We start from the raw sequence: 27959 nt of genomic DNA, 5'->3' as shown, positions 1-27959 counted from the left end.
AAGCATTTCACTGTAATGTCTACACCTGTTGTATTCGGCGCATGTGACTAATACAATACAATTTGATTTGATTGTATTTGATTTGTGGGTCAAATCATCCCTTAAGAGCATTAAGAGCATACAGTGAAAGTGTTACATTCATTTTCCAGACTCCTGCATGTTAGGGGAGCATTACTTATGTGTACTGAACCACTATCCTCTGCCAGGATAAATACTTGGACCACTAAGTAAATTGTCAGCGTACTACACTAATCAAATCATTTCAAAATCACTTGTTGCTCAGTTACTCGGCGTGCCCCCCTGTGGAATTAATCATCTATACAGTAGACCTGAGATTTCAACACTTTTACAACCCCTCAGTGACCAATCCTGTTCCGCCGCTGCCAAGTTGAAGGCAAAATATAAGCAGCTGCTCATTGAGCCCTGTTTTCATAATACATCTCGTCCATCTGAACTGCAAAGGGAAGGATACAACTGCTTGGTCTGTTCTGGTTCTGGACAAAGCAACATTGTTACACTCAGGGCTGGAAGCAGGAGTGCCCTTCAACGTTTGAAGTGCCTACTGTAGGTAGGTCAGTTTCTTTGTTACAAAGGCGTGCACTGCCTACAGTGCTCTGATTTGCATGCTTTTCGTGTTCTGCCTCATTGCAGCATATCACAATATTACATAAATAGGGTTACATAAGCATGTTATAAAATCAAACTGTTTGAAAGAGGCAATCTGTAACACATAAGTCCCAGATTGAAGTGAGGACCCATTGGTGTGCTGCTGAGAACAGAACAGACTTGACAGGGGTCGATACACATGCAACATTAACAGAGACAGGGCAGAGGGGAGGAAAGGAAACATTGTACGAAGATCCCCACTGCATGGAAGCTGATCCATACTGTTAGAAGACCAGAGGGAGCGGAAAAAAAGAGTGGTAAAGAAAGGAGGAGGAGGGGAAGGATGAGAAGGAGGAGGTTTGCTTTTCCAGCTGTGGAGAGAACCGGGGTGGGGAAGAAGAGATCGGCGGGGTGGGGGGAATGTGTCCCAATCTGGATGCCAGTATGTATGTTTCTTTTTTCAGCACTGGAGGAAACGGAGGAAGCAAGCTATAAGATCAGTGTAGGGTTTACTCAAGCTCTTTTGTTAGATAAGCATTATACATAGCTCAATAACTCAAGTGCAAGGGTCATTTCAACAGGAAGAACAGGGTTGTCGGTGACAATAAGAGCACGTTCTCGATTAATTCCTGGCCGTCTTCTCTACTTGTTGTGTCTCCATAGACATGGCCAGGTGCTGCTGTATGCTGGTGCTGCTGGTTGCTCTGGGCGTGTGTGAAGCCTCTCGTGGCCGGGAGTGGGCTCACCATGGAGCCTCCATGTTCGCCGACCTGACCCCCCGTGAGATGCGTGACGTCCGGGACTACCTGCAAGGCAAGCCAGAGCTGGGTCTGACAGCGACCCGGGGCAAGGACCTGAAGAAGAACAGCATCCTGTTGATGGAGCTCCACCTGCCTCGGAAGCACGAGGCCCTGAGGACACTGGACCGGGGCCATGCCAAACCCACACGCCAGGCCAGGGTGGTGGTGCAGTTCGGGAACCAGGCCCAGCCCAACATCACTGAGTTCATTGTGAGTCCACTGCCCTTCCCTACTTCATACACGGGGAAGACTTTCAAGGGAGACCGGCCCATTCGGTTTGAGTCGAGACCCATCACGGCGGCGGAGTACTCACACATCATTGACATCTTGCAGAAGATTACTGCCAAGGTCCACAAGGTCCTGTTTGAGACCACAGGCGGATTTTCCTTCCACAACTGCACCAACCGCTGCCTGACATTTTCGGACATTGCGCCCCGTGGTTTGGAGTCGGGTGAGAGGAGGACCTGGATCATGCTGCAGAAGTTCGTAGAGGGCTACTTCATCCACCCTGTGGGCTTTGAGGTCCTGGTGAACCATAAAGATCTGGATCCCGAGCGCTGGACGGTGGAGAAGGTGTGGTACAACGGCCAGTACTTTGACAACGTGGAAGAACTGGCAGAGCGATATGAGAAGGGAACGCTGGAGAAGGTCCAGCTTCCTGACCATGACGATGAAGACTTGTACTCCACTTACATTCCCCGTGGGCACAGCAACACACGCACTGACATTCATGGGCCCAAGCTGGTAGAGCCCCAAGGCCCTCGCTACCACGTGGATGGGAACTTTGTGGAATACGCCGGCTGGTCCTTCGCCTTCCGAGTCCGCTCATCCGCCGGCCTCCAAATCTTTGACCTGCGCTTCAATGGAGAGCGCATCGCCTACGAGGTCAGCCTCCAGGAAGCCATCGCCTTCTATTCGGGTGACACCCCCGCCGCCATGCAGACCAAATACATAGATGCTGGCTGGGCCATGGGAACTGTGGACTACGAGCTGGCGCCTGGCATTGACTGCCCCGAAATCGCAACCTTTCTAGACCTGCACCATTACTACGACACGGACAAGCCCATGCGCTACAAGAACGCCTTGTGTGTGTTTGAAATGACCACAGGGATGCCTCTGAGGAGGCACTTCAACAGTAACTTCCAGGGGAGCTACAACTTCTTCGGGGGTCTGGAGAACCACGTGCTGGTGCTTCGTACCACCTCCACCGTCTATAACTACGACTACATCTGGGATTTTCTCTTCTACCAGAACGGAGTGATGGAGTCCAGGGTCAGTGCCACCGGCTACATCCACGCCACCTTCTTTACGCCTAACGGACTGCACTATGGCTCTAAGGTGTATAACTTCGTACTTGGTAACCTGCACACTCATCTCATCCACTACAAGGTTGACCTTGATATTGCTGGTGAGTTCTGTTTTAATAATCTGGTCGCGTGGTCACACTTCTAGGGAAGTAGATTCTAAAAGGTATTTTAGAACTTTGGTCAAATATTGCATGAGTGATGCTCCCAGCCAAAAACAATAACATCAGATTGTCAGTCATTTTGGTGAGTCATTGACAAGAAACACAAAATAAGCTCTCATTTCCGCACCATGGGCAATACAATTGATAAATCACACGTGAAATGGTATGTCTAGTCTGTGCAATATCTGCTTCAGAACTTGACATTAGTGCTTAGGTCAACTGCATTTCAAATCAACAAATGGCAATAAAGGGAGGTTTTAATGAGGGAGGGCATAGGCCCAGCCACTTGGGAGCCAGGCCCAGCTAATCAGAATTAGTTTCCGCCCACAAAATAGCTTTATAGACAGAAAAAAATATTCCTCAGCAGCTCCCCCTTTCTTGATATGTCACACATGTTAAGTGGATGGATTATCTTGGCAAAGGAGAAATGCTCACTAACAGGGATGTAAACAAATTAGTGCACCAAATGTTTGATAAGTAAGCTCTTTGTGCATATGGACATTTCTGGGGACCTTTTATTTCAGTTCAATAAACATGGGATCAACACTTTACATGTTGTGTTTATATTTTTGTTCAGTATATTATTGCTTTTGTCAAACGGTCCAGGTCGGGAGAACAGCTTTGAGTCGATGGACCTCAAGTACGTGAACTTCACCAACCCGTGGAGCCACAAACATTCTGTCGTCCAATCCAAGCTCGTCAAGACGCAACACCAAACGGAACGCAGCGCAGCCTTCCGATTTGGCAAAAAGTTCCCCCGCTACGTGCACTTCTACAACCCCAATGAGAAGAACAAGTGGGGCCACCAGAAGGGGTACCGCATCCAGTACAACTCCCACGCCAACAGTGTGCTTCCCCGTGGCTGGAGAGAGGAGAATGGCATCAGCTGGTCCAGGTAACAAAAACACACAGCTAGTTTAATTAAGGGATATTTAACCCTAAAAGCTCATTTAATCAAATGTTACTTTTGATACATCAGAAGAGGTCTAAAGTCAACCTCGGTTCATTCCACTCCATGTGTTGAGTAGTTCCCGCTGTAGAACGCAACCCAAAATGAATGGGAGAGATTGTCAGCATCTAATTATATGGTGGGGTAGTAGGGATACCATCCCTTTAAACCCTCGCATAAAATAATGAATAAAAGGTACAGGTACCATGAACTACAGACAGCAATTCCATGATAATCCAGAGAATATGGGAAATGGATACTGTGGTATATGAAGGGTGCACAGATCATTATTATAAGAGATATATCAATGCTCTACTATCGATCAATCGATCTATATCTATCTATCTATCTATCTATCTATCTATCTATCTATCTATCTATCTATCTATCTATCTATATATCTATCTATCTATCTATCTATCTATCTATCTATCTATCTATCTATCTATCTATCTATCTATCTATCTATCTATCTATCTATCTATCTATCTATCTATCTATCTATCTATCTATCTATCTATCTATCTATCTATCTATCTATCTATCTATCTATCTATCTATCTATCTGGACCCCTCTCTCTCTCTCTCTCTCTCTCTCTCTCTCTCTCTCTAATCATCTACTGTCAGAAAGTTCTGATTCAGTTTATCTAAAGCGCAGTACATATGGTTTGTATTAGTGAGCGTGATAATGGATTAGTTTTCCTCTGTAGATACCCATTGGCTGTGACCAGGCACAAGGACAGTGAGCCCACCAGCAGTAGTATCTACACTCAGAACGACCCCTGGGAGCCTGTGGTCTCCTTTGAGGACTACATCCGCAACAATGAAGACATCACCAACCAGGTTAGACCTGCTGCTACAATAACGCAACTCATTCTCAGATTTATGCTAGCAGCTTCTCAACCCTGGATGACATTACTGTGTATAATTCCTTACTTACACAGGTTATGGAATTATAATTGTATAACTCAATAATCAATCCAATTAATCAATTCATCAATCAACTTGACAATATCTTTTGTGTAGGACCTGGTTGCCTGGGTGACAGTGGGCTTCCTGCACGTGCCCCACTCGGAGGACATCCCCAATACGGCAACGCCCGGCAACTCTGTGGGCTTCTTCCTGCGCCCCTTCAACTTCTTCGATGAGGACCCCTCTCTCTCATCCCGCAGTACCGTCATTGTCCGGCCAGACAAAGAGGGGAAGCCGAAGGTCCAGAGATGGACCCCAGAGGTCGTAGGTCATTGTGTGACTGACAAGCCTTTCTTCTACAACGGCACCTACGCAGGAGTCTGAGGGGCTGGTGTGAGTGACAGGAAAGACACAAAATGGTGGTTCCATCCTTGCGTCTGAGTGGTGCCAAATTAATGTGAGCTGACATTTAAATCTTGACTCCGACATTTAACTTAAAAATCATTTAAATGCAAAAGAATGCATTATGACACAGGCATTAACAAAATTTATATTATGTTGATATCTTACCTGAACCTGTTGAAATGTGAAAGAATAAGAATATATGCTATTTTTTTGTCGTATTACATTTTTTTTATGAGTACGCAAATTGATTGAAGCAATTTACCATTCTTATCCATAGGCACATTTCAATAGAAATCCTCTATAATCATAACTCACAGACAAGTGTTGCCTTGTATATACTTATGTATCCGTCCCAGATCTAGCAGAATGATTGTTTCCTTTTTACTGTGGTTGTCATGCCAACCTTATTGTGTTTGAGGCCTGGGGGTCAAAGCACTCAAACCCCTGTTGGGTGAGGGTCTCCATGGATGGGGTTTAGTTGCTCTGAGCATCCAGGATGCAGGATGCCGGGATCAGCCACCGTCCGCCGGGCTCCTGGATCCCAGCAGGCCTACATGGCGAGAATGTTTTCACTGGGAAAAAGTTAGCTGAGCAAACAGGCCGATCCGGAACTGCCCCACAAACAGTCCAGGATTCACCTGCGCCATTGTCCGGGGCAACCAGCTGCCCCCACCGCAACATGCAGGGAGCGAACCGATCGAACATTCTACAATGTTTTAGAACTCAGTTTTCCCTCCATTTGTTTTGTCTTTGGGACAGTTTTCCTTTAGGTACTCCTGACTACTTTTTAATTAGATACAATAAAGAACTAACTGCATTAAATCAAATGGTATAACATTTGGGTTGTATCGCTTCTTTTCAATTGGGTGTTTTTAATCAGATTGATTGACTTGACCATGTATTCTCAAACTGTACTGGAATTTGGAAATTACATTAAAAGTAGGGAAAGGGTTAGTCTTCAACCATTGACGACTGCAGTCACTTTTGTAGCTGTACAATCAGACAAAAAGCAACATTTCAACATCAGCTATGTGAAAAGCAGGCCTAGGGAATATAAGCCAACAATTGTTGTCTATGGTTTTTTACAATCAGAACCTTGTAAAAGTGTGTGCCGACATTTTACGGTGTATGGTAAAAATGGGTACCATTAGAGTCATGCAAGCAGGAGGAAAAGATGACAGGAGAGGAGAAAAAAAAGCAGGAGAGGACAGATTATTTTAGAAGATGGGTGAAAAAGGGAAGGGCTTTAGGGTAAATGGCATTCCTGTGGTTTGCCATGGTAATGATGGCTTCGGTGTCATAATGAACAAACTGTAGGGAAGAAAACAGTGTCAAGTCTCACAGTGGGAAACGGTCAATACTGGCCTGTGACTAATACAGGCAATCACACAGTGGTCAGCTATAGGGGTTATTTCACCTGTTCTTCCCGGTTAGGCTTGGTCTGGAAGAGTCAACAAACATCTCCTACTCTTGATTCTTTCCTTTCTCATAGGTTCTGCAAGAGGAGACAAAAACAGATTGATGAAGGTTGTAAAAGGTACAACATAACACTAGGTGAGTAAGAGGGCCAGTGCCGAGTGGGAAATGATGTTTGAGTATCACTGGGTCAAGTGTTTAGCCTCGTTAAAACCCCATCCCTGAGGCACAAAAAGTAACAATACCAAATGCCATCCAGCATAGATAAGCATAATCAACCTTAGGAGTGAGATTCCCTGATGAAGGTTACTCCTTTATTCCACAAACTACGCACCTGAACTGGTAAATACTGTGGCAAATATAGATTGTGACATAGTTTTGACCAGTTGTATAGCCATAAGGCTAAGCCGTAAGGGATGAACGCAAACATGAGGTTTGTAAAGGACTGAAAACTCTTCCCTCTCAGATCAATGCCACAGTATTCTAAGTGACATAAACATGACCATGTGTTCAGCAATAGAGTAAAAACCAGGGGAGGCTGCTGAGGGGAGGCTGCTGAGGGGAGGATGGCTCATAATAATGGCTGGAACGGAGCGAATGGCATCAAACACATGATTTCCATGTATTTGATACCATTCCAAATATTCCACTCCAGCCATTACCATAAGCCCTTTCTCCCCAATTAAGGTGCCACCAACCTCCTGTGGTAAAAACATAGTGTTAATCATCTGCCTATATGTTTGGAGGGCAAAACAATACTAAAGCAGTCTGTTGATAAAAACAAAACTAAATATCAGTTTCACTGACTCTCAAAGTGGTCGGGAATGTGTATGTGTAGCTGTAACCTCTGCTGAGTCCCCAACAACCAGATCGGTTTTCAGGGGAAATAGAAAAATACCCTGTGACGCGACTTCAGCTTTTGGACGTTAAAAGGCGACACTCCGTCCTGACTCCTTCTCAAAATGTGCTGGATTGGTTGAACAGTGCAGAAGAGAGCCTCCCCTGACAATTTTTTTTTCTTCTCATCAAGATCAGTATGTAGGGATCCAGGAGCTTATTTTACACATGCTATGCAATGTTAGTGTAGCTGTGAAGGGAAGATATGAGTAGCTACTGCCATCTAGTGGTTAGATGACAAACTACTCTGATTTCTGCCTTAGGAAATACTGTACATGACAGCTGGAAGAGGTAAATGTAGGCCTGTATGGTCCTTACAACACTTAAAGCAAACACATCTCCCATGTTTCACTGTCATGGATACAGCATATTGAACACCTCTCTACAGAAACCAGAAATACAGAGCCCACCGCATACACCAACTCAGCATATTTTCATACTTTCACCTCCACCCTACCTGACACCCTAGACCCACTCCAATTTGCTTACCGCCCAAATAGGTCCACAGACGATGCAATCTCAACCACACTGCACACTGCCCTAACCCATCTGGACAAGAGGAATACCTATGTGAGAATGCTGTTCATCGACTACAGCTCGGCATTCAACACCATAGTACCCTCCAAGCTCGTCATCAAGCTCGAGACCCTGGGTCTCGACCCCGCCCTGTGCAACTGGGTACTGGACTTCCTGACGGGCCGCCCCCAGGTGGTGAGGGTAGGCAACAACATCTCCTCCCGCTGATCCTCAACACTGGGGCCCCACAAGGGTGCGTTCTGAGCCCTCTCCTGTACTCCCTGTTCACCCACGACTGCGTGGCCACGCACGCCTCCAACTCAATCATCAAGTTTGCGGACGACACAACAGTGGTAGGCTTGATTACCAACAACGACGAGACGGCCTACAGGGAGGAGGTGAGGGCCCTCGGAGTGTGGTGTCAGGAAAATAACCTCACACTCAACGTCAACAAAACTAAGGAGATGATTGTGGACTTCAGGAAACAGCAGAGGGAACACCCCCTATCCACATCGATGGAACAGTAGTGGAGAGGGTAGCAAGTTTTAAGTTCCTCGGCATACACATCACAGACAAACTGAATTGGTCCACTCACACAGACAGCATCGTGAAGAAGGTGCAGCAGCGCCTCTTCAACCTCAGGAGGCTGAAGAAATTCGGCTTGTCACCAAAAGCACTCACAAAAGTCTACAGATGCACAATCGAGAGCATCCTGGCGGGCTGTATCACCGCCTGGTACGGCAACTGCTCCGCCCTCAACCGTAAGGCTCTCCAGAGGGTAGTGAGGTCTGCACAACGCATCACCGGGGGCAAACTACCTGCCCTCCAGGACACCTACACCACCCGATGTTACAGGAAGGCCATAAAGATCATCAAGGACATCAACCACCCGAGCCACTGCCTGTTCACCCCGCTATCATCCAGAAGGCGAGGTCAGTACAGGTGCATCAAAGCTGGGACCGAGAGACTGAAAAACAGCTTCTATCTCAAGGCCATCAGACTGTTAAACAGCCACCACTAACATTGAGTGGCTGCTGCCAACACACTGACAATGACACTGACTCAACTCCAGCCACTTTAATAATGGGAATTGATGGGAAATGATGTAAATATATCACTAGCCACTTTAAACAATGCTACCTTATATAATGTTACTTATCTCATATGCATACGTATACACTGTACTCTATATCATCGACTGCATCCTTATGTAATACATGTATCACTAGCCACTTTAACTATGCCACTTTGTTTACATACTCATCTCATATGTATATACTGTACTCGATATCATCTACTGTATCTTGCCTATGCTGCTCTGTACCATCACTCATTCATTCATCACTCATCCCCTTACACTGTGTATAAGACAGTAGTTTTGGAATTGTTAGTTAGATTACTTGTTGGTTATTACTGCATTGTCGGAACTAGAAGCACAAGCATTTCGCTACACTCGCATTAACATCTGCTAACCATGTGTATGTGACAAATAAAAATTTGATTTGATTTACTTAGCCTATGCCTAACCAAGGTTGTTGTGGTCACATGATCAAAGCACTTACTGTACAACCTGTTAGATTTATGATATTTTCAGTGCGGCCTGACTGTAGCTCTGTTGCTGACGCTTGAGATGGAACAGAGCAAATTTCCTCCTACCGTATAATTCCTCCAGGCCAGAAATACTGTAATGTACTTCTCTTCCCTGTCTCACACAGGAAGCCAGTCTGAAAAAATCCTGGTCCTATCTGTTTCAACCTTGCTCTCATATAGTGTGAGTACAGGTATTCTTTGAGAAAGTGGAATAACAATACAATCTATTCCGAAATACAATCTATTCCAATCCAATCCAAAATTAAATGTAGAATCGGCTTCCTATTCCGCAACAACATACCCTAGTAAAACTGACTATCCTACCGATCCTCGACTTCGGCGATGTCATTTACAAAATAGCCTCCAAAATGCTACTCAGCAAACTGGATGCAGTCTATCGCAGTGCCATCCGTTTTGTCACCAAAGCCCCATATTCCGTCCACCACTGCGGCCTGTATGCTCTAATCGGCTGGCCCTCGCCACATATTTTGTTGCCAGACCCACTGGCTCCAGGTCATCTATAAGTCTTTGCTAGGTAAAGCTCCGCCTTATCTCAGCTCACTGGTCACGATAACAACACCCATCCATAGCACGCGCTCCAGCAGGTATATTTCACTGGTCATCCCCAAAGTCAACACCTCCTTTGGCCGCCTTTCCTTCCAGTTCTCTGCTGCCAATGACTGGAACGAATTGCAAAAATCACTGAAGCTGGAGACTTACCTTTCCCTCACTAACTTTAAACATAAGCTATCCGATCAGCTAACCGATCGCTGCAGCTGTACATAGCCCATCTGTAAATAGCCCATTCAATTTACCTACCTCATCCCCCATATTGTTTTTATTTACTTTTCTGCTATTTTGCACACCAGTATTTCTACTTGCACATCATCATCTATCACTCCAGTGTTCATTTTGCTAAATTGTAATTACTTGCTACTATGGCCTATTGATTGCCTTACCTCGTCACGCCATTTGCACACACAGTATTTAGATTTTCTTTTTTTCTATTGTGTTATTGACTGTACTCTTGGTTATTCCATGTGTGAATCTGTGTTGTTGTTTGTGTCGCACTGCTTTGCATCATCTTGGCCAGGTCGCAGTTGTGAAGGTAAATAAAGGTGAAATAAAAAAATATATAAAAAAATATTATAAATGAATACATTTTAGACAGTGCTCATCATGGTGCTTACAGGCAGCATGCACCTGCTTGATTTAAAGATACATATCAAAGAAGAGATATATGATAGGCCAATGAGTACTTCTAATAAAATGATTGACAATCATTACCCAACAATATTACTTCTTAAACTGCACTTTGTGTACTTTTAGAGCTAGTGATGTCGTGGTAAATACATGCATGGGTGAAATCTGATCTCCAGTCGGGGTGAAAGAAAGAAACGCTCCTTATACTTTCAATGGGTTGGTGAACTGTTGGGCAAAAGCAAAGTGGGTACACTGCGTTTACTTGCGTTTAACCTCTGCGGTGTTTAACCTCTGCGGTGTGGTGTTTAACCTCTGCGGTGTTTAACCTCTGCGGTGTGGTGTTTAACCTCTGCGGTGTTTAACCTCTGCGGTGTTTAACCTCTGCGGTGTTAAACCTCCGCGGTGTTTAACCTCACACACACACCACGGTTTAGCACCACTGGGCCAAGTGGAAAACAGTCTCAGACAGCGTGTGTGAAGCATTCTCTTCACACTCAAGAGTTGAGTCAAAGTCTAGAATAGGTTCCTGTTTATTAGAGCAACACTTGATTTGTCACTATGACTCACACATGGAAGACCCACATACAGTATGTCTGAATGGTGAGTAACAGTAAAGTAATATATACTCATGGAAAAAGTTCAACAGCAATCAACACCACCGTAGGACATTAACCAGTGACACACGTTTTCCACAAGTGTAGAGTTATTATCAGAATTTAGACAAGGGAGATTCCTTTGACTGTAGGTATGAGGGTGTTCACTTTGCTGTAAGTGAGATAATGGTTTCTTTTCTTATGGAGGTGAGATAATACCCTTTGAGACTATCAAATGACACCTATTTGTGAACCACAGAGAAAGGCAAACCTTGGGCCTGGCAAAAGATTCAAACTGCACAGTCATTGAGGAACAAAGGTTTCATATTTTACATTGATTTGCAGAATCAAAAACTATTCACTAATACGTCTGAAGTTTTTGAGGGAGCATGCAATTGGCATGCTGACTGCAGGAATGTCCACCAGAGCTGTTGCCAGAGAATTTAATGTTATTTTTTCTACCATAAGCTGCCTCCAACGTCATTTTAGAAAATTTGGCAGTACATCCAACCGGCCTCACCTGCAGGATCGTCTGAGACCAGCCACCCGGACAGCTGACGAACCTGAGGAGTATTTCTGTAATAAAGCCCTTTTGTCTGGATAAACTAATTCTGATTGGCTCGGCCTGATTCCCCCAGTGGGTGGGCCTGGATCCCAAGTGGTTGGTCCTATGCCCTCCCAGGCCCACCCATGGCTGTGCCCCTGCCCAGTCATGTGAAATCCATAGATTAGGGCCAAATGAATTTATTTCAATTGACTGATTTCCTTATAAGAACTGTAACAATCTCTGAAATTGTTGCATGTTGCGTTTATATTTTAAAAGGCCTACTATATGGGACAATCAGGTCCCTATGTGCAAATATATTGCAAGTGGCTTCTATGTACAGTGTTTAAGCACGATTAACATGTAAAGGTGTGAGGAGAGAGAAAAGGTTGTGTGGGAACATGCTGTGCCCCAGCAGCCTATCGTTCCCTCCATGCAGTGGGGTTAGGTGGCCAGTCTGTCTCCTTTGGTATGTCAACCATCCCATTCCTCTTTGTCCACTTCTCAAAATAACCCAGAGCAGCTTAGACAAAGCCTGAGATACAGACAGCCAGCCAGGCAGATAGAATCCGGTCCAATCCACTCCACGGGACGGAAAACGGATTCAAAGACCGCTAGGGTCTTTTAGCCAGTAAACAACTGGGATGTTAGTCAAATGGTTTTCATTTAAATGGGGATTCACAAGTGTCATGGCTGTGAATGGCCTAGTGAGTCAGGAATTATACCACACACTGTAACAGAACATAACCAGCGCCTGGCATTCATTACCCCAGGGGAGATAACAGCGTAGGAGCATGCATGGCAGTCAATTTGGAAACACAGAGAAGGGTTGAGCCCTATTGCATAATTTCCATCACCCCCAACGGTTGTTTTGATCCACCTTCCATGCCTCTCTTTTCATTGTGACCGGGGCCATCACCACCGTCACACAGCCCCCAGAGATGCATGGGGGCTGGGGAATCAAAAGCCCACACTGACCCTACTGCTGCTGCTACTACTGCTGGTAACTCGGCTCCATCAGAGAGGAAACAACTGGAGGACTCGGATCAACCACGTTTCATAACCTGATAATGGAGGCTCTGAGATGCCTGCTCATATATTTACAGTACACAGCCAGGCAATACAGCCATTGGAGCATACAAGCATACTCTCTCTCTCTCACACACACACACACACACACACACACACACACACACACACACACACACACACACACACACACACACACACACACACACACACACACACTGCTAAATAGAAGGTGCCATTCATGGTATATTGCTGACCCTGATTCACGCCTCACATTCTTGACTCACATTACACTTACATGAAACTTAAAGGTTAGATGCCCTTTCTATACAGTACATGACATATATGATTGTGTCACAGTACAGTAGGTAAGTCAGATAGGATGTGGATCTTAGCAGACTCATATATAACCTATATCGGAGCATCCCCCTATCCACATCGAAGAGACAGCAGTGGAGAAGGTGGAAAGTTTTACGTTCCTCGGCGTACACGTCACTGACAAACTTAAATGGTCAACCCACACAGATGGTGTGGTGAAGAAGTCGCAACAATGCCTCTTCAACCTCAGGAGGCTGAAGAGATTTGGCTTGTCACCCAAAACCCTGACTAACTTTTACAGGTGCACAATCGAGAGCATCCTGTCAGGCTGTATCACAGCCTGGTACGGCAACTGCACCGCCCTCAACCGTAGCGGCTCCCCAGAGGGTGGTGAGGTCTGCTCAACGCATCACCGGGGGCAAACTACCTGCCCTCCATGACACCTACAGCACCCGATGTCACAGGAAGGCCATAAAGATCATCAAGGACAACAACCACCTGAGCCACTGCCTTTTCACACCGCTACCATCCAGAAGGGGAGGTCAGTACAGGTGCATCAAAGCTGGGACTGAGAGACTGAAAAACAGCTTCTATCTCAAGGCCATCAGACTGCTAAACAGCAATCACTAACTCAGAGAGGCTGCTGCATACATTGAGACCCAATCCCTGGCCACTTTAATAAATGGATCACTAGTCACTTTAATCATGTTTACTTATCTTACATTACTCATATTATATGTATATACTGTATTTTATACCATCTATTGTACCTTGCCTATGCCACTCGGCCATCGCTCATCCATATGTTTATACGTACATATTCTCATTCACCTCTTTATATTTGTGTACATTAGGTAGTTGATGGGGAATTGTTAGATTACTTGTTAGATATTACTGCACTGTCGGAACTACAAGCACAAGAATTCCGCTACACTCGCATTAACATCTACTAACCATGTGTATGTGACCAATAAAATGTGATTTGATTTGATTTGATATAGCAGATACGCTACTGTTTTAGAGTATAAGGCTATAGTATATGTGCTATGATTGGACTCCTCCTAAAACTAATGGAGATGAGTGTGATGCTTTAAGGGAGTGAAAGTTGTATGAAGACAAGCCTAAACTTTTTGTCATAACAACAGTGATATTGTATTTACGGTAAGGCATAAATCTCAAACAATTGTAATAACCACGCACTGCTCTCACAGTGTAGCAAAACTAAAGTGCTGGGTTACGTAAGACAAATGTATCCTGCAACCACCTACCAATCCCCTATTAAGTTACAGGCTGGAAGGGCAATTTGTTTTATTTTCTTCTCTGACGAGAAGAGTCACTATGACAACAGCCATGGGAGAGCACTAGAGCGTCAAGAGAAACTTAGGAGGGCGCAAGCAGACAAAAGGGCCAGCCAGCAGCAACCATGCTAGTAGGACTCCTCACTGAACAGTGCACGGTCAGAATTATGAACAGTGACAGGGAAATATACACTCTTAGAAAAAGGGTTCCAAAATGGTTATTCTGCTGTCCCCATAGGATAAACCTGGTTCCATTTAGAACCCTCTGTGGAAAGAGTTTTTACATGGAACCCAAAAGGGTTCTACACGGAACCAAAAGGGTTTTGACCTGCAACCAAAAATGCTTCTTCAAGGGTTCTCCTATGGTGAAAGCCTTTGACCTTTAGAGATGCATTTCACACTTTTATCTGACACATTTAGATCAGGGTGTAGCCATCTGCAACCACTGGCTCATCTGTCCGTTGCCTGTTTACTAATCTCTATCACATAAAATATGGAACTCTTTACAGCCTACAGTAATTGATAACTGCTACCACTTTAAGTCTAATTGAGTAAACTTCATCATAGGAGTGGTGGACGACAAGCTACCAAAATGAAGGCCTTTATTGAGACTGAGGTCCACCCAGTACTACAGCAAATATTTTAGGAAGTAACTCACAGAATAAACCACGTCAAAATAAACTGTCTGGGTTGTAGTGGATTGACTCCCTCTGAATAGATCCAAAATGATCTATCTATTTCAGACATTTAAGTTACAAGCCCAAGCAGTCTACTTCCAAGTGGTCTACTGGAAACCATCCAAAATAATATTTCAAAAGTATAGGCCTAGTCTTGGAAACGGTCTTCAATAGCCATGTTGGCCTAAATGTATTTGACTCAAACGCCAAACCTCACTTCTCACCACACACCTATTGAGGGGATTCAATTAATGCCCCGGGCCTGTCCCATGTGAACCGGTGTGGTGATACTGATGATTTGTCGCCACAGATGGTTTGTTTAAATAGCAGGTTAGGATAACTAACGTAGCAGGTTAGGATAACTAACGTGGAAGGTTAGGTGAATTAGTGTGGCTGGTTAGGTCAAATCAAAATCAAATCAAATGTATTTGTCACATGCACATGGTTAGCAGATGTTAATGCGAGTGTAGCGAAATGCTTGTGCTTCTAGTTCCGACCATGCAGTAATAACCAACGAGTAATCTAACTAACAATTCCAAAACTACTACCTTATACACACAAGTGTAAAGGGATAAAGAATATGTACATAAAGATATATGAATGAGTGATGGTACAGAGCGGCATAGGCAAGATGCAGTAGATGGTATCGAGTACAGTATAGACATATGAGATGAGTATGTAAACAAAGTGGCATAGTTTAATGTGGCTAGTGATACATGTATTACATAAAGATGCAGTAGATGATATAGAGTACAGTATATACGTATACATATGAGATGAATAATGTAGGGTATGTAAACATGATATTAAGAGTCTGATGGCCTTGAGATAGAAGCTGTTTTTCAGTCTCTCGGTCCCAGCTTTGATGCACCTGTACTGACCTCGCCTTCTGGATGATAGGTGAACAGGCAGTGGCTCGGGTGGTTGTTGTCCTTGATGATCTTAATGGCCTTCCTGTGACATCGGGTGGTGTAGGTGTCCTGGAGGGCAGGTAGTTTGCCGCCGGTGATGCGTTGTGCAGACCTCACTACCCTCTGGAGAGCCTTACGGTTGTGGGCAGTTGTGAGCAGTTGCCATACCAGGCGGTGATACAGCCCGACAGGATGCTCTCAATTGTGCATCTGTAGAAGTTTGTGAGTGCTTTTGGTGACAAGCCGAATTTCTTCAGCCTCCTGAGGTTGTGATCTAATGCAGGGGGTTAGATGAATTAACGTAGCAAATTAGGAGAATGAGGTTAAGGTTAGGAAAAGGATTAGGGTTAGGTTTAGTGACCACTAGATGAAGCTGTAGGCCTACTCCATCTCGTCACAATGGTAGAAATTTAAACGAACCATCTGGGGTGACAAATCATTAGTTAGATTTGATTGCATTCATGTTGGCATGAGCATCCCAGGCGTGAGCCAGGTACCTCGTTTTGGCTGATGACGAAGTCCCTTTAAAACAAAAGTGACATTGCTTAAAGTGACACTCCAGAACTTTACAGAATCGCATTAGTGGAAACATAGAGTGTTCTCAGGGCAGACCTAATTCTCCTAACCTAACACGTTATTTCTACTAACCTGCTGCATAATTTCTCCTAACCTACTATGAAAAGTAAAAAAGTTTTTTATGCTTTTCAAAAACGTCAGGCCTGCCCTGAGAACACCTTATGCTTCTACTAATGCGACACTCCCAAAACTTTTGTATAATTTCAGCCAGTAGTTTTGAAATTGGTGCTCATGAGACAGAACAGGTCCCCATGATTTGTTTACTAAGTCATCCAATTGTGTACTATGTTATTCATTTTGTACGATATGTTACATCTTTCAAAAAATACTTATTTACTAATCTAATTCTTACAATATGTTAAACATTTTTGGTGCTTAAGAACTCAGACTGCATCTTAAAGTACGTGGAGGAATGAATAGGTGTCACGACTTCCGCTGAAGTCGGCTCCTCTCCTTGTTCGGGCGACGTCACCGGCTTTCTAGCCATCGCCGCTCCATTTTTCATTTATCCATTTGTTTTGTCTTGTTCCCTGCACACCTGGTTTTCATTCCCCAATCACACTACATGTATTTATTCCTCTGTTCCCCCTCATGTCTTTGTGTGAGATTGTTTTGTGTTTACGTGTCTGTGTTGACAGGCTTTACTGGTATGCGTTTATTCCGTGCTTTATTTCACGAGGTATGTTATTGTGTTTATACAATATTACTGTGACTGTTTGTGCGTTTGCACTTTTGCTTTGGCTGGAGGTATCGACGCAGTGACGTGCGTCTGTTGGTTTCTGCTGCCTAAATAAAGTGTGCGCCTGTTCACAACTCTCTGCTCTCCTGCACCTGACTCCGCTACCAGTACGCACACCATTGACAGTAGGATTATGTGTTTTCACATGCAAAGGTGATCGCTTTTGATGAAAAGGCATTGGATGTGTTTGAGCGGATCACGTTCGTCAAGACGTTGAACAATGTTGGCCACCACCTTCAAAGTGGCTTAAAATAAATTGTAGGTAGAAATAGGTGGGGTTTGTAACTTTGTGGCTGTGGTAACTAGTGACGACCGGAGCAACTGCATACATTTCCAGTTGACTGCAGTTGAAAGTTCATGACCATTGATCACATGGCTGTTGTCAGAAAAACAGAAAAACAGATTCATATATTTGTAAGGGGGCATTTAACCGGTGCCCCCACACATTGATTCTGTATTGGCATTTCACTGTTGCTCTTTAATTGCTTGTTACTTTTATCTCTTATTCTTATCTGTATTTAAAAAACATGCATTGTTGGTTAGGGGCTCATGAGTAAGCATTTCACTGTACGGTCTACAGCTGTTGTATTCGGCGCAAGTGACTAATAAAATGTGCTTCTCTCACTGAAACATGTACAGTACACAAACACATATTGTGTAGTTGTTTCAGTGAGGGAAGCACATTTACAATCATTTGTCATCGCAACTCAGACTCTCCATTTCCCCAGATCCCCTGGATCTGTTTCCTCTATCTCTTTACTTCCACAAAACTGATCCATCCTCAGTTTTCTCCTATCACAGTCACTAAACTTGGTAACTAGTTTAAAGTCACCATTGGCCTCATGATGAAATCCCTGAGCGGTTTCCTTCCTCTCCGGCATCTGAGTTAGGAAGGATGCCTGTATCTTTGTGGTGACTGGGTGTATTGGTGCACCATGCTCAAAGGGATATTCAACGTTTGTTTTTTTCTCTCATTTTTATCCATCTACCAATAGGTGGCATTTGGTTGCGATGCATTGAAAAACCTCCCTGGTCTTTGTGGTTGTCTTAGAAATGCACTGCTCGACTGAGGGACCTGACAGGTAATTGTATGTGTGGTGTACAGAGATTAGGTAGTCATTCTAAAATCATGTTAACCACTATTATAGCACACAGAATGAGTCCATGCAAGTTATTATGTAACTTGTTAAGCACATTTTTTTTCCCCTGAACTTATTGACGCTTGCATCAAAAAAGAGGCTGAATACTTATTGACTAATTTCAGCATTTTATTTTGAATGGATATGTCAACATTTCTGAAAACATCATCCACTTTGACATTATGGAGTATTGTTAATAGGCCTGTGACACCAAATCTCAATTTAATTCATTTTAAATTCAGGCTATAAAACAACAAAATGTGGAAACAGTCAATCATTTTTAAAAATTGATTTAACTAGGCAAGTCAGTTAAGAACAAATTCTTATTTACAATGACGGCCTACCCCGGCCAAACCCGGACGACACTGGGCCAATTGTGCACCGCCCTATGGGACTCCCAACCACACTGAGATGCAGACCGCTGTGCCACTCGGTAGCCCACTTTATGTTGTCAAGGGGTGTGAATGCTTTCTGAAGGCGCTGTATGTGAACTGATGTATAATAGTCTAATCGTTTTCTGTACTGTGAGTGTTTTGTCCTTCATGTGATTGAATTGGCCCAGCGTCGTCTAGGTTTGGCCAGGGTAGGCCTTCATTGTAAATAAGAATTTGTTGTTAACTGACTTGCCTAGTTAAATGACTTGCCTAGACAGCTGATGTTCTGAAAGAGCTGCAAAATCTGGATCCCTACAAATCAGCTGGCCTAGACAATCTGGACCTCTCTTCCTAAAATGATCCGGCGCCATTGTTGCGACTCCTAGTACTTGTCTGTTCAACTTCCCTTTCATATCGTCTGAGATTCCTAAAGATTGGAAAGCGGCCGCGGTCATCCCCCTCTTCAAAGGGGGAGACACTCTAGACCCAAACTGTTACAGACCTCTATCCATCCTGCCCTGCCTTTCTAAAGTCTTTGAATGCCAAACACCTCTTCTACGCTCAAGGTCCTAAACGATATCATAACCACCATTGATAAAAAGACAGTACTGTGCCACTGTCTTCATTGACCTGGCCAAGGCTTTCGACTCTGTCAATCACCATATTCTTATTGGCAGACTCAACAGCCTTGGTTTCTTTAATGACTGCCTCGCCTGGTTCACTAACTACTTCTCAGATAGAGTTCAGTGTGTCAAATCGGAGGTCCTGTTGTCCAGACCTCTGGCAGTCTCTACGGTGGTGCCACAGGGTTAAATTCTTGGGCCGCCTCTTTTCTCTGTATATATCGATGATGTCGCTCTTGCTGTGGGTGATTCTTCGATCCACCTCTACGCATATGACACCATTCTGTATACATCTGGCCCTTCTTTGGACACTGTGTTAACAAACCTACAAACAAGCTTCAACGCCTTACAACACTCCTTCCGTGGCCTCCAACTGCTCTTAAATGCTAGTAAAATGAAATGCTCTTCAACCAATCGCCGCTCTCACCCGCCAGCCCGTGTAGCATCACTACTCTGAACAGTTCTGACTTAGAATATGTGGACAACTATAAATACCCAGGTGTCTAGACTGTAAACTCTCCTTCCAGACTCACATTAAGCATCTCCAATCCAAAATTAAATCTAGAATCGGCTTTCTATTCCGCAACAAAGCTTCCTTCACTCATGCTGCCAAACATACCCTCGTAAAACTGACTATCCTACCGATCCTTGACTGCTGCGATGTCATTTACAAAATAGCCTCCAACACTCTACTCAGTAAATTGGATGCAGTCTATCACAGTGCCATCCGTTTTGTCACCAAAGCCCCATATACTACCCACCACTGCGACCTGTATCCTCTTGTTGGCTGGTCCTTGCTACATATTCGTCACCAGACCCACTGGCTCCAGGTCATCTATAAGTCTTTGCTAGGTAAAGCTCCTCCTTATCTCAGCTCTCTGGTCACCATAGCAACACCCACCCATAGCACGCGCTCTAGCAGGTATATTTCACTGGTCATCCCCAAAGTCAACACCTCCTTTGGCCACCTTTCCTTACAGTTCTCTGCTGCCAAAGACTGGAACGAATTCTAAAAATCACTGAAGTTGAAGACTTAAATATTCCCTCACTAACTTTAAGCGTCAGCTTCCAGGACAGCTTACCGATCGCTGCACGTGTACATAGCCCATTTGTATAATATAGCCCATCCAACCAACTACCTATCCCATCCTCATAATTTTTGTTTTTCTGCTCTTTTGCACACCAGTATATATACTTGCACATATGTCACTCCAGTGTAAATTGCTAAATTGTAATTACTTTGCCACTTTTGGCCTATTTTTTGCCTTACCCGCCTTACTTCATTTGCACACACTTTATACAGATTTTCATTTGCGCACACTGTATGTTTGTTTATCCCATGTGTAACTCTGTGTTGTTGTTTTTGTCTCACTGCTTTGCTTTATCTTGGCCAGGTCACAGTTGTAAATGATAACTTGTTCTCAACCTGGATAAATAAAGGTGAAATCAAATAAAAATAAAAATAAAGGTTACATTAAAAATAAAAATAAGTTTAATCAAACTCTGTTCTTTACATGCTTACTGACAAAAACAACATAAAGGTTGAGAGTGAAAGAAATACTCTGCAGGCTGTAGTGATGTTGACATGCAATCAATTACCACACAGTAAGAATCTTTGTGGACTCCATTTAATCACATATGTTATGATTATACGTTGCACAATCACACATAATGATGAGGAAGGTACAAAGGCATGACATAGTGACAAACAATAGAGCATATCCCACGTGCTGCAAACACACCTGTGTTCTCGTTCTAGTAGCCTGTGCACGCACTACCAGGTAATATTTTGAGAAAACCATCACAAAAATACAAAACAAGTCTGTGACTGTTAGAAAGAGCTTGTGCTGGTAACATTATGATATTCGGGACACTTATTTCATAAATAACCATATTCTGAATTATAATTTCGTGCGGTTTGACACCGGTACGCGAGGCCCCCAGCCAATGAAAGGACACTATGCGATGGACACGCCTAGAGTGTTTCAAACCGTGGGTCAGCGCTCGTGTCCCATACAGACTGTCATGTGTACCTGCTAACCCGTTGCCGATTAGACTGCTTGAGTTTGAATCACAGCACAAACCGCTTCGAGACCCGAGGTTTTTCTCCATCGTAAAAAGTGTGATAAGGGAGGACGCAGAAGGGAATGAGCGACAGGTTTGTGGTGGTCCCTGTCGGTCAGGGCAACGAACAGTGTTCTGAAAGCGAAGGGGCAGAAGGCTACACCATAGAACCGCAAGACGCTGTTCCTGTCCTCGAGTACAGTAGGGAGCCCAACAGATACGGTAAAATGATACCTGTCTCCTACTCAATCCGTTATTATCCACTGGGGATTAGCTATGCATTTCACTACGGGTTGTTTATGCTTATCTAACCCTGTGGTTTGTATAGAACTTTATGTATGTTTACTTCCCATACATTAGGAACGAGCTGAAATGAGCGACAGCTGTATTATGTGCACGTACATAGGGCCTACATTTTAAACACATATTCATGTTTGCGATCGTAATTAAATAATTCCCTAGCTAACGTTAATTAACCTACTTCTCCATGACATTCAAAGCTGTTTTTCCTACATTGGTTATTCTGTTCTGCTGCTATTTTGCACAACTGTAATAATTGATGATGGTCATGTTTAATAATTTTGCATTTATGTATAAGCTTGTCTTTTTAAAGCTGTTTGTGTCCCTCTCCTACCACCAGTCGGGTGTTGCATGGTAACAGGTTGCAGTGAAAGTGCACTCCTCTAAAATTAGACTGAATTGTCAAGCAAGCATCTCCAGGGATAACCAGTTAAAGAATAGATAATTTACAACTTTACCACATTTCAACCAATAGTTGTCCACCTGAATATAGAAAGGTGCGCTATCAGTGAGATTCTGAATGACATACTTCATGAAGATGTTCTCGCAAATAAACAACGTTAACGTTACTAGTTTAATTTTGGGAAGCTATGCAAGGCATTGCCTGTTCATGAGTGGACTCTCCACTATTTCTGAATATAGAATCAAAAGCAGTCGGCAGCTCTGCATTTGAGTTGGTTTTTCTTAGTGTGGTTGTGATCGCACGAGACTGTATAGGCGTATTGCAGCATGGAAAATATTCTTATAGAGCTGTTATTATTAAAAGGGCAAATTCAAATTGTGATCTGCAATGTCAAGAGAGAGCTCCAAAACAAGTACATTTGAGAGAGCGCGAGAGAACGAGCGCGCAGTGCATTATTGTGTTCGTGCATGTGTTTCAGTGAGAGAAGCACATTTACTATTTACAATAGTTATCTCAGCTGGGATTCTCCAATTCACCTGGGTTTGGAATCTGTTTCCTCTATCTCTTTACTTCCACAAGCTTGATATTTTAATACATTCTTTAATAATAGCTTAATTCCAACATTTAATTTATTGTATTGCATTTAGTAATACGGGATAAGTAGGAAGATAGGATAATGATGGGTGGGGTACGGGATAATGATTTCAATGCCAAGGTTTCATTTTATCATCTCCATAGATGGACATTTTCCCATATTACACTGATGGGGAATGGTCTCTGGGTTCGTTTCAGTGCAGGAACTATATGCCTATGTGGTCAAAAAGGCTTCAGATACCCCACGTTGAAAATAATAGTAGGTTATTTCCAATGATGCTAAGTATTCGCCAATGAGAGGCTTTAAAGCCTCCGGTCGGCCATATTGGCACTCCCCAGAAGAAGCAGTCCTCCAAAGGAATGAATGTAATTCAACAGTATTTCCAATTAACGTTTCAATGACAAAATTACATGTATTTAAGTCTTTTGTTTTGTTTTAGTGGGGACAGTAACACTCGTACTTTCTAAAATTATACTTTAAGGAAAATGCTATTATATATAAAACAATTATATCTCACATTCTTTAAAAATATGCATTAATGTGTCTTTAATAGAACACACGTGGCAAAACCAAATGTAGACATTAATAAATGTATTTTATAGCTTTTTAAATCTTTTTTTTTTTACAAAGGTGGGTGAGTGCCAAGATGGAGGTGCGGTGGCTTCAAAACAGCGCCCTCTATCGTCATCTAGTGTACGTATGTGTATATATAAATCATTGGTAATTTCCATGTAAAAAGAGCCATTAGCTCCAACGTGAAGTTTTTAGAGGAGCATATCACATTTGGTGTCAAATGAAAGCTAAGAACCTATACGTTTTGCAAATGAAAGCATAGATATGTTTTTCAACTATTTTCCATCCTAATATTAGGAATAAGCCAAAGCTTTGATTTCTTGTCACAGATGGAAAAGGAATCTTAAAAAACATCTACTAGAAAAGGTCTTACGGTATTAGAAATCCATCAAAACACATTATGTTGAGGTAAAGGCCCCTGACAATATCAACATTTATATTTAGTTTTGCAGAAATGATTTGCTTTCTGTAAGACAAAATGCCTAGTGCCTTGTCATTCTGTTACCAAAACCCCACATATCTTTAAGATATTTTCTCATTTCTCTCCCTCATGAGGAGAGAGGATTGTGAAAGTTCACAGAAGTAAATTTACCAATTAGTTATAGTGTTTTTACTCATAATAATTGTGATTATGGGTATCTACTAGCATGCTAGCAGATACCTGTAGACATCCAGTCATTGCTGTTTGTATGCCAATGCTAGTTAGCATTATGCTAGTTACCTTTTTTCTCCCCAATTTCATGGTATCCAATTGTTTAGTAGCTACTATCTTGTCTCATCGCTACAACTCCCGTACAGGCTCAGGAGAGACGAAGGTTGAAAGTCATGCGTCCTCCGATACACAACCCAACCAAGCCGCACTGCTTCTTAACACAGCGCGCATCCAACCCGGAAGCCAGCCGCACCAATGTGTCCGAGGAAACACTGTGCACCTGGGAACCTTAGCGCACACTGCGCCCGGCCCGCCACAGGAGTCGCTGGTGCGCGATGAGACAAGGATATCCCTACCGGCCAAACCCTCACGACGCTAGGCCAATTGTGCGTCACCCTATGGACCTCCTGGTCACAGCCGGTTACGACAGAGCCTAGGCGTGAACCCAGAGTCTCTGGTGGTACAGCTGGCACCCGCACTTAACCACTGCGCCACCCGGGAGGCCAAGTAGAGCACACTTGAGTAGAGTACAGTATAATGAAATGTATTGTACTGAACTATACTCTACTGTGCTGTACTGTACTCTACTGTGCTGTAATGTCCAAACTTGTGAAACATAGATGTCTAGGATTGGTCCAGATTTGGTCTGGTCTTGACCAACCAAATTTGATCTTGTTTTAATTTATTTAACCGAAAAACAACTTGCATTTGGAAAGTTTGAGTTGAGGGAGAAAGTGTGGTGGAACAAGTATTGTTAGCATTGTTAAGTATCTTGCTATAGTAGTGGTAGCTGGATCGAATTCTCCCTTAGCTAGCCAGAAAAATGTTGAGAAACATTAGCCAACTTAGCTGATCAAATAATTGAGTTTATTGTTTGAAAATTAGCTGTCTAATGAAATCAGACAGCTAGCTAGCTAACGTTACAACATCAGATGAGCTAACATTAGTAACCTAACCAACTCGCTATAGTATTAACTGGTATACGACTCCTTGCCATTCCTCAAGTTATAATGTCTTAGTTGCTTACTGGACCCTGGCAATCTGTGTAAAATGTTAACTAGCTAACGAACTAACTACCATCTGTGAACTAATGTTTTCCCTCTGCACTATGTGGTTAATTTTCAGAATGAGAGAATTAGGTGAAAATGAGGCGTTGCTCATTAAACAAGTGGATTCAGGGATCAAGTGTAGCTGGACCTGGTTTAAGCTGGATGCCACTATGGAGTTGAAAGAAACGCCAAACAATTTCTCTCTTTCAATACAGTGGATAAAAAGGGGTATGCCAGGTGTACTCTCTGCCTGAAAGAGATCAATTATGCCAACAAAGGGTATCATGCTCTGCTGGCACATTGTAGAACAGATGTCCACAGGCAGAAAGTGTACAATGTAATAATGTGCAGTGTAGCCCAAAGATATTGCTTTTGTTGTGTTGAATTTGACAGTTAATCCCCCCTCACTGACAGTTGATTACATTTTTTACTCCGTGAACATTAGTTTTGCACAAATGTAGCCACTTGATTGATGTCTGCTATAATGGCCACTATATTAGAACAGAAATAGAATACCCGTTTGTTTCATTCTATTTCTACATTAAGATGTTTTTTTCCCAGGTGCAGTATTTAGATGTGTGTGACCACAAGCGTTCTATTATAAAGGCTGTCATGGCTAACTGCAATGTTAGTGTATTGAGTTTTTCTCAAGACTTGAGTGTCATTTTCTGTAAAGTGTAGGCAACAAATAACATTGGATTGCTTTCCTTACATTCTTTAGCTGTGAGTTAGGTTCACATGAACCACTTTTTATTTTACACACAGAGACTGATCATGTAGATCATATTCTTTGTTGTTTAATTAGTTAAAGCCTGCATGTCTCAGTGAAACCACAACAAAAAAGTATCACCTTTTTGGGCCCTCGCCAGTTTGCATCCCTGGTCAGTAAGAGTGTCCATGATTAAGTCTTTGAATGTATAGATGGAGATAAAACTGTCCAGTTTGAGTGTTTTTTTGCAGCTCGTTCCAGTCGCTAGCTGCAGTGAACTGAAAAGAGGAGCGACCCAGGGATGTGTGTGCTTTGGGGACTTTTAACATAATGTGACTGGCAGAACGGGTGTTGTATGTGGAGGATGGGGGCTGCAGTAGGTATCTCAGATAGGGGGGCGTGAGGCCTAAGAGGGTTTTATAAATAAGCATCAACCAGTGGGTCTTGTGCCGGGTATACAGAGATGGCCAGTTAACAGAGGAGAATAGAATGCAGTGATGTGTCCTATAAGGAGCATTGGTGGCAAATCTGATGGCCGAATGGTAAAGAACATCTAGCCACTCGAGAGCACCCTGACCTGCCGATCTATAAATTACGTCTCCGTAATCTAGCATGGGTAGAATGGTCATCTGAATCAGGGTTAGTTTGGCAGCTGTGTCGAAAGAGGAGGAAACCAAGTCTAGATTTAATTTTGGCCTGCAGCTTTGATATGTGCTGAGAGAACGACAGTGTGTGTACCATCTAGCCATACTCCCAAGTACTTGTATGAGGTGACTACCCCAAGCTTTAAACCCTCCAAGGTAGTTTGGGAGACGAGCTCATTAGAATAATAGCCAGTGTGTAGAATAATAGGAGAATTTGACATTTTTCTACCTTTGTGTATCTATTCAGGATATATCACCATGAAGAAATACAGTATGTTCATAATTATGCATTAATGTATAGTACAGATCAGTGACTCATGTCATTCTGTTGCTGTCATTCCGTAGTTCAATAACCAAAATAGATTTTTTCAAACTCAAGGTGTCACATAAAAAAACTGAGGGAGATTTTACTGTCATTTTGTTACCAAACTTAGTATATGCACTGTTCCTCAAGTAAATGTGTTTTTAGTAACATTTTCAGTGGCAATCAACATTTTTTTGCCTGGCATACATTTTAAAGTGAAAAGGTCTCAGCGTTACTGTGCAATTGCCCAGTACTTTTTCAGCTTTTTTTCCTGAGCACACCATACTTAAAACAAACAAAAAAAACTTTCCAGGGCTGTTTCTTAGTCCTTAGACATTGGAGTTTGGAAATAGAGAAAATATGTGACTACAAAATGTCAAAGATAATGTCTTAACTCTCTTGAGCCCTATCTAATGTGGTGTTAAATGTGCTTTGACCAGCAGTTATGGCAGATTTCTATCAGTTATCCATAGACTTAATTGATAGAGCTTCTTTAATAGGGATTTCAATTCATATCTGAAATAGATGGATTTGAAATGGAATTGACCATTAATCTCAACCATGCTGCTCTCCCATTGAACACTGCACATTTGGGATTGGGAGAGACTATAAATAGGATACATCCTCCAGATGTCAGGGATGCCAGAGATTACAAAGGGATTGATGAGGACTCAGTTGTCTGGATGGAGTGCTCAGCTCTTACTGATGGCTCAACACAGTCACTGTCATTAGACACATACTGTGTTGTGACTCATTTGTTTCACAGAGCTTCCTGTAATTTAGCCTGTACATACAGTTGGCCCTGCCCATGGAGAGAGAGACCGGTCTTGAGTGTTTTGAAATGGAATAAACGTGTTTTTCCACAGCCTGCAATCTGTAATCTTCACAAGGGGAAATCAGTGTGAGGCCCACACATCTCTGTCAGCTGATTGTTTGGTTAGTACTATTCGGGATCCTTGGGATGACTCTTCCCTAAACCTTAACCCCTAACATTAACCATAACTCTTACCTAACGGTTTTTAATGTCAACTTCAATGGGGTGACGTCAGATTTGGGACATTTCTAGGTGACACAGTAATCCGT

General features: G+C 43.1%; 2 protein-coding genes across 8 annotated transcripts in view; both read left to right on the top strand.

Moving 5' to 3' along the window:
- Positions 1–415: 415 nt before the first annotated feature.
- Positions 416–5977, top strand: LOC112227831 (amiloride-sensitive amine oxidase [copper-containing]-like). 4 transcript variants are annotated; one of them, XM_024392762.2, is made up of 5 exons: positions 416–564; positions 1270–2814; positions 3481–3769; positions 4534–4666; positions 4850–5977. In XM_024392762.2, exons 2-5 carry the CDS (start codon positions 1272–1274, stop codon positions 5117–5119), a joined length of 2235 nt encoding a protein of 744 aa, XP_024248530.1. In that variant the 5' UTR covers positions 416–564; positions 1270–1271; the 3' UTR covers positions 5120–5977. The 4 variants fall into 4 exon arrangements, with proteins under 4 accessions (XP_024248530.1, XP_024248528.1, XP_024248529.1 ...); XM_024392760.2 differs by having other exon boundaries at positions 416–568; XM_024392761.2 differs by having other exon boundaries at positions 416–572.
- A 15589-nt stretch (positions 5978–21566) lies between these two features.
- Positions 21567–27959, top strand: part of slc12a7b (solute carrier family 12 member 7b) — a 72871-nt gene continuing 66478 nt past the window's right edge. For 2 of the 4 annotated variants that reach the window (XM_024392769.2, XM_024392764.2), the window contains exon 1: positions 21568–21869. In XM_024392769.2, coding sequence (XP_024248537.1) covers positions 21731–21869 — 139 coding nt within the window. In that variant the 5' untranslated portion in view covers positions 21568–21730. Of the gene's footprint in view, positions 21870–27959 lie in introns of all 4 variants that reach the window. The other 2 variants (XM_024392765.2, XM_024392768.2) reach the window with 2 other exon arrangements.

Source organism: Oncorhynchus tshawytscha, linkage group LG29 (genome assembly GCF_018296145.1).
Source record: "Oncorhynchus tshawytscha isolate Ot180627B linkage group LG29, Otsh_v2.0, whole genome shotgun sequence".
Taxonomy (NCBI): Eukaryota; Metazoa; Chordata; class Actinopteri; order Salmoniformes; family Salmonidae; genus Oncorhynchus; species Oncorhynchus tshawytscha.
This window is presented reverse-complemented; position numbering and strand designations above follow the sequence as displayed.

Coding starts and splice junctions, on each gene's coding strand:
- LOC112227831 (XM_024392762.2), top strand. CDS start 1,272: ATGGCCAGGTGCTGCTGTATGCTGGTGCTGCTGGTTGCTCTGGGCGTG. Junction 3,770..4,533: donor AATGGCATCAGCTGGTCCAG/GTAACAAAAACA, acceptor TTTCCTCTGTAG/ATACCCATTGGCTGTGACCA. Junction 4,667..4,849: donor ATGAAGACATCACCAACCAG/GTTAGACCTGCT, acceptor TCTTTTGTGTAG/GACCTGGTTGCCTGGGTGAC.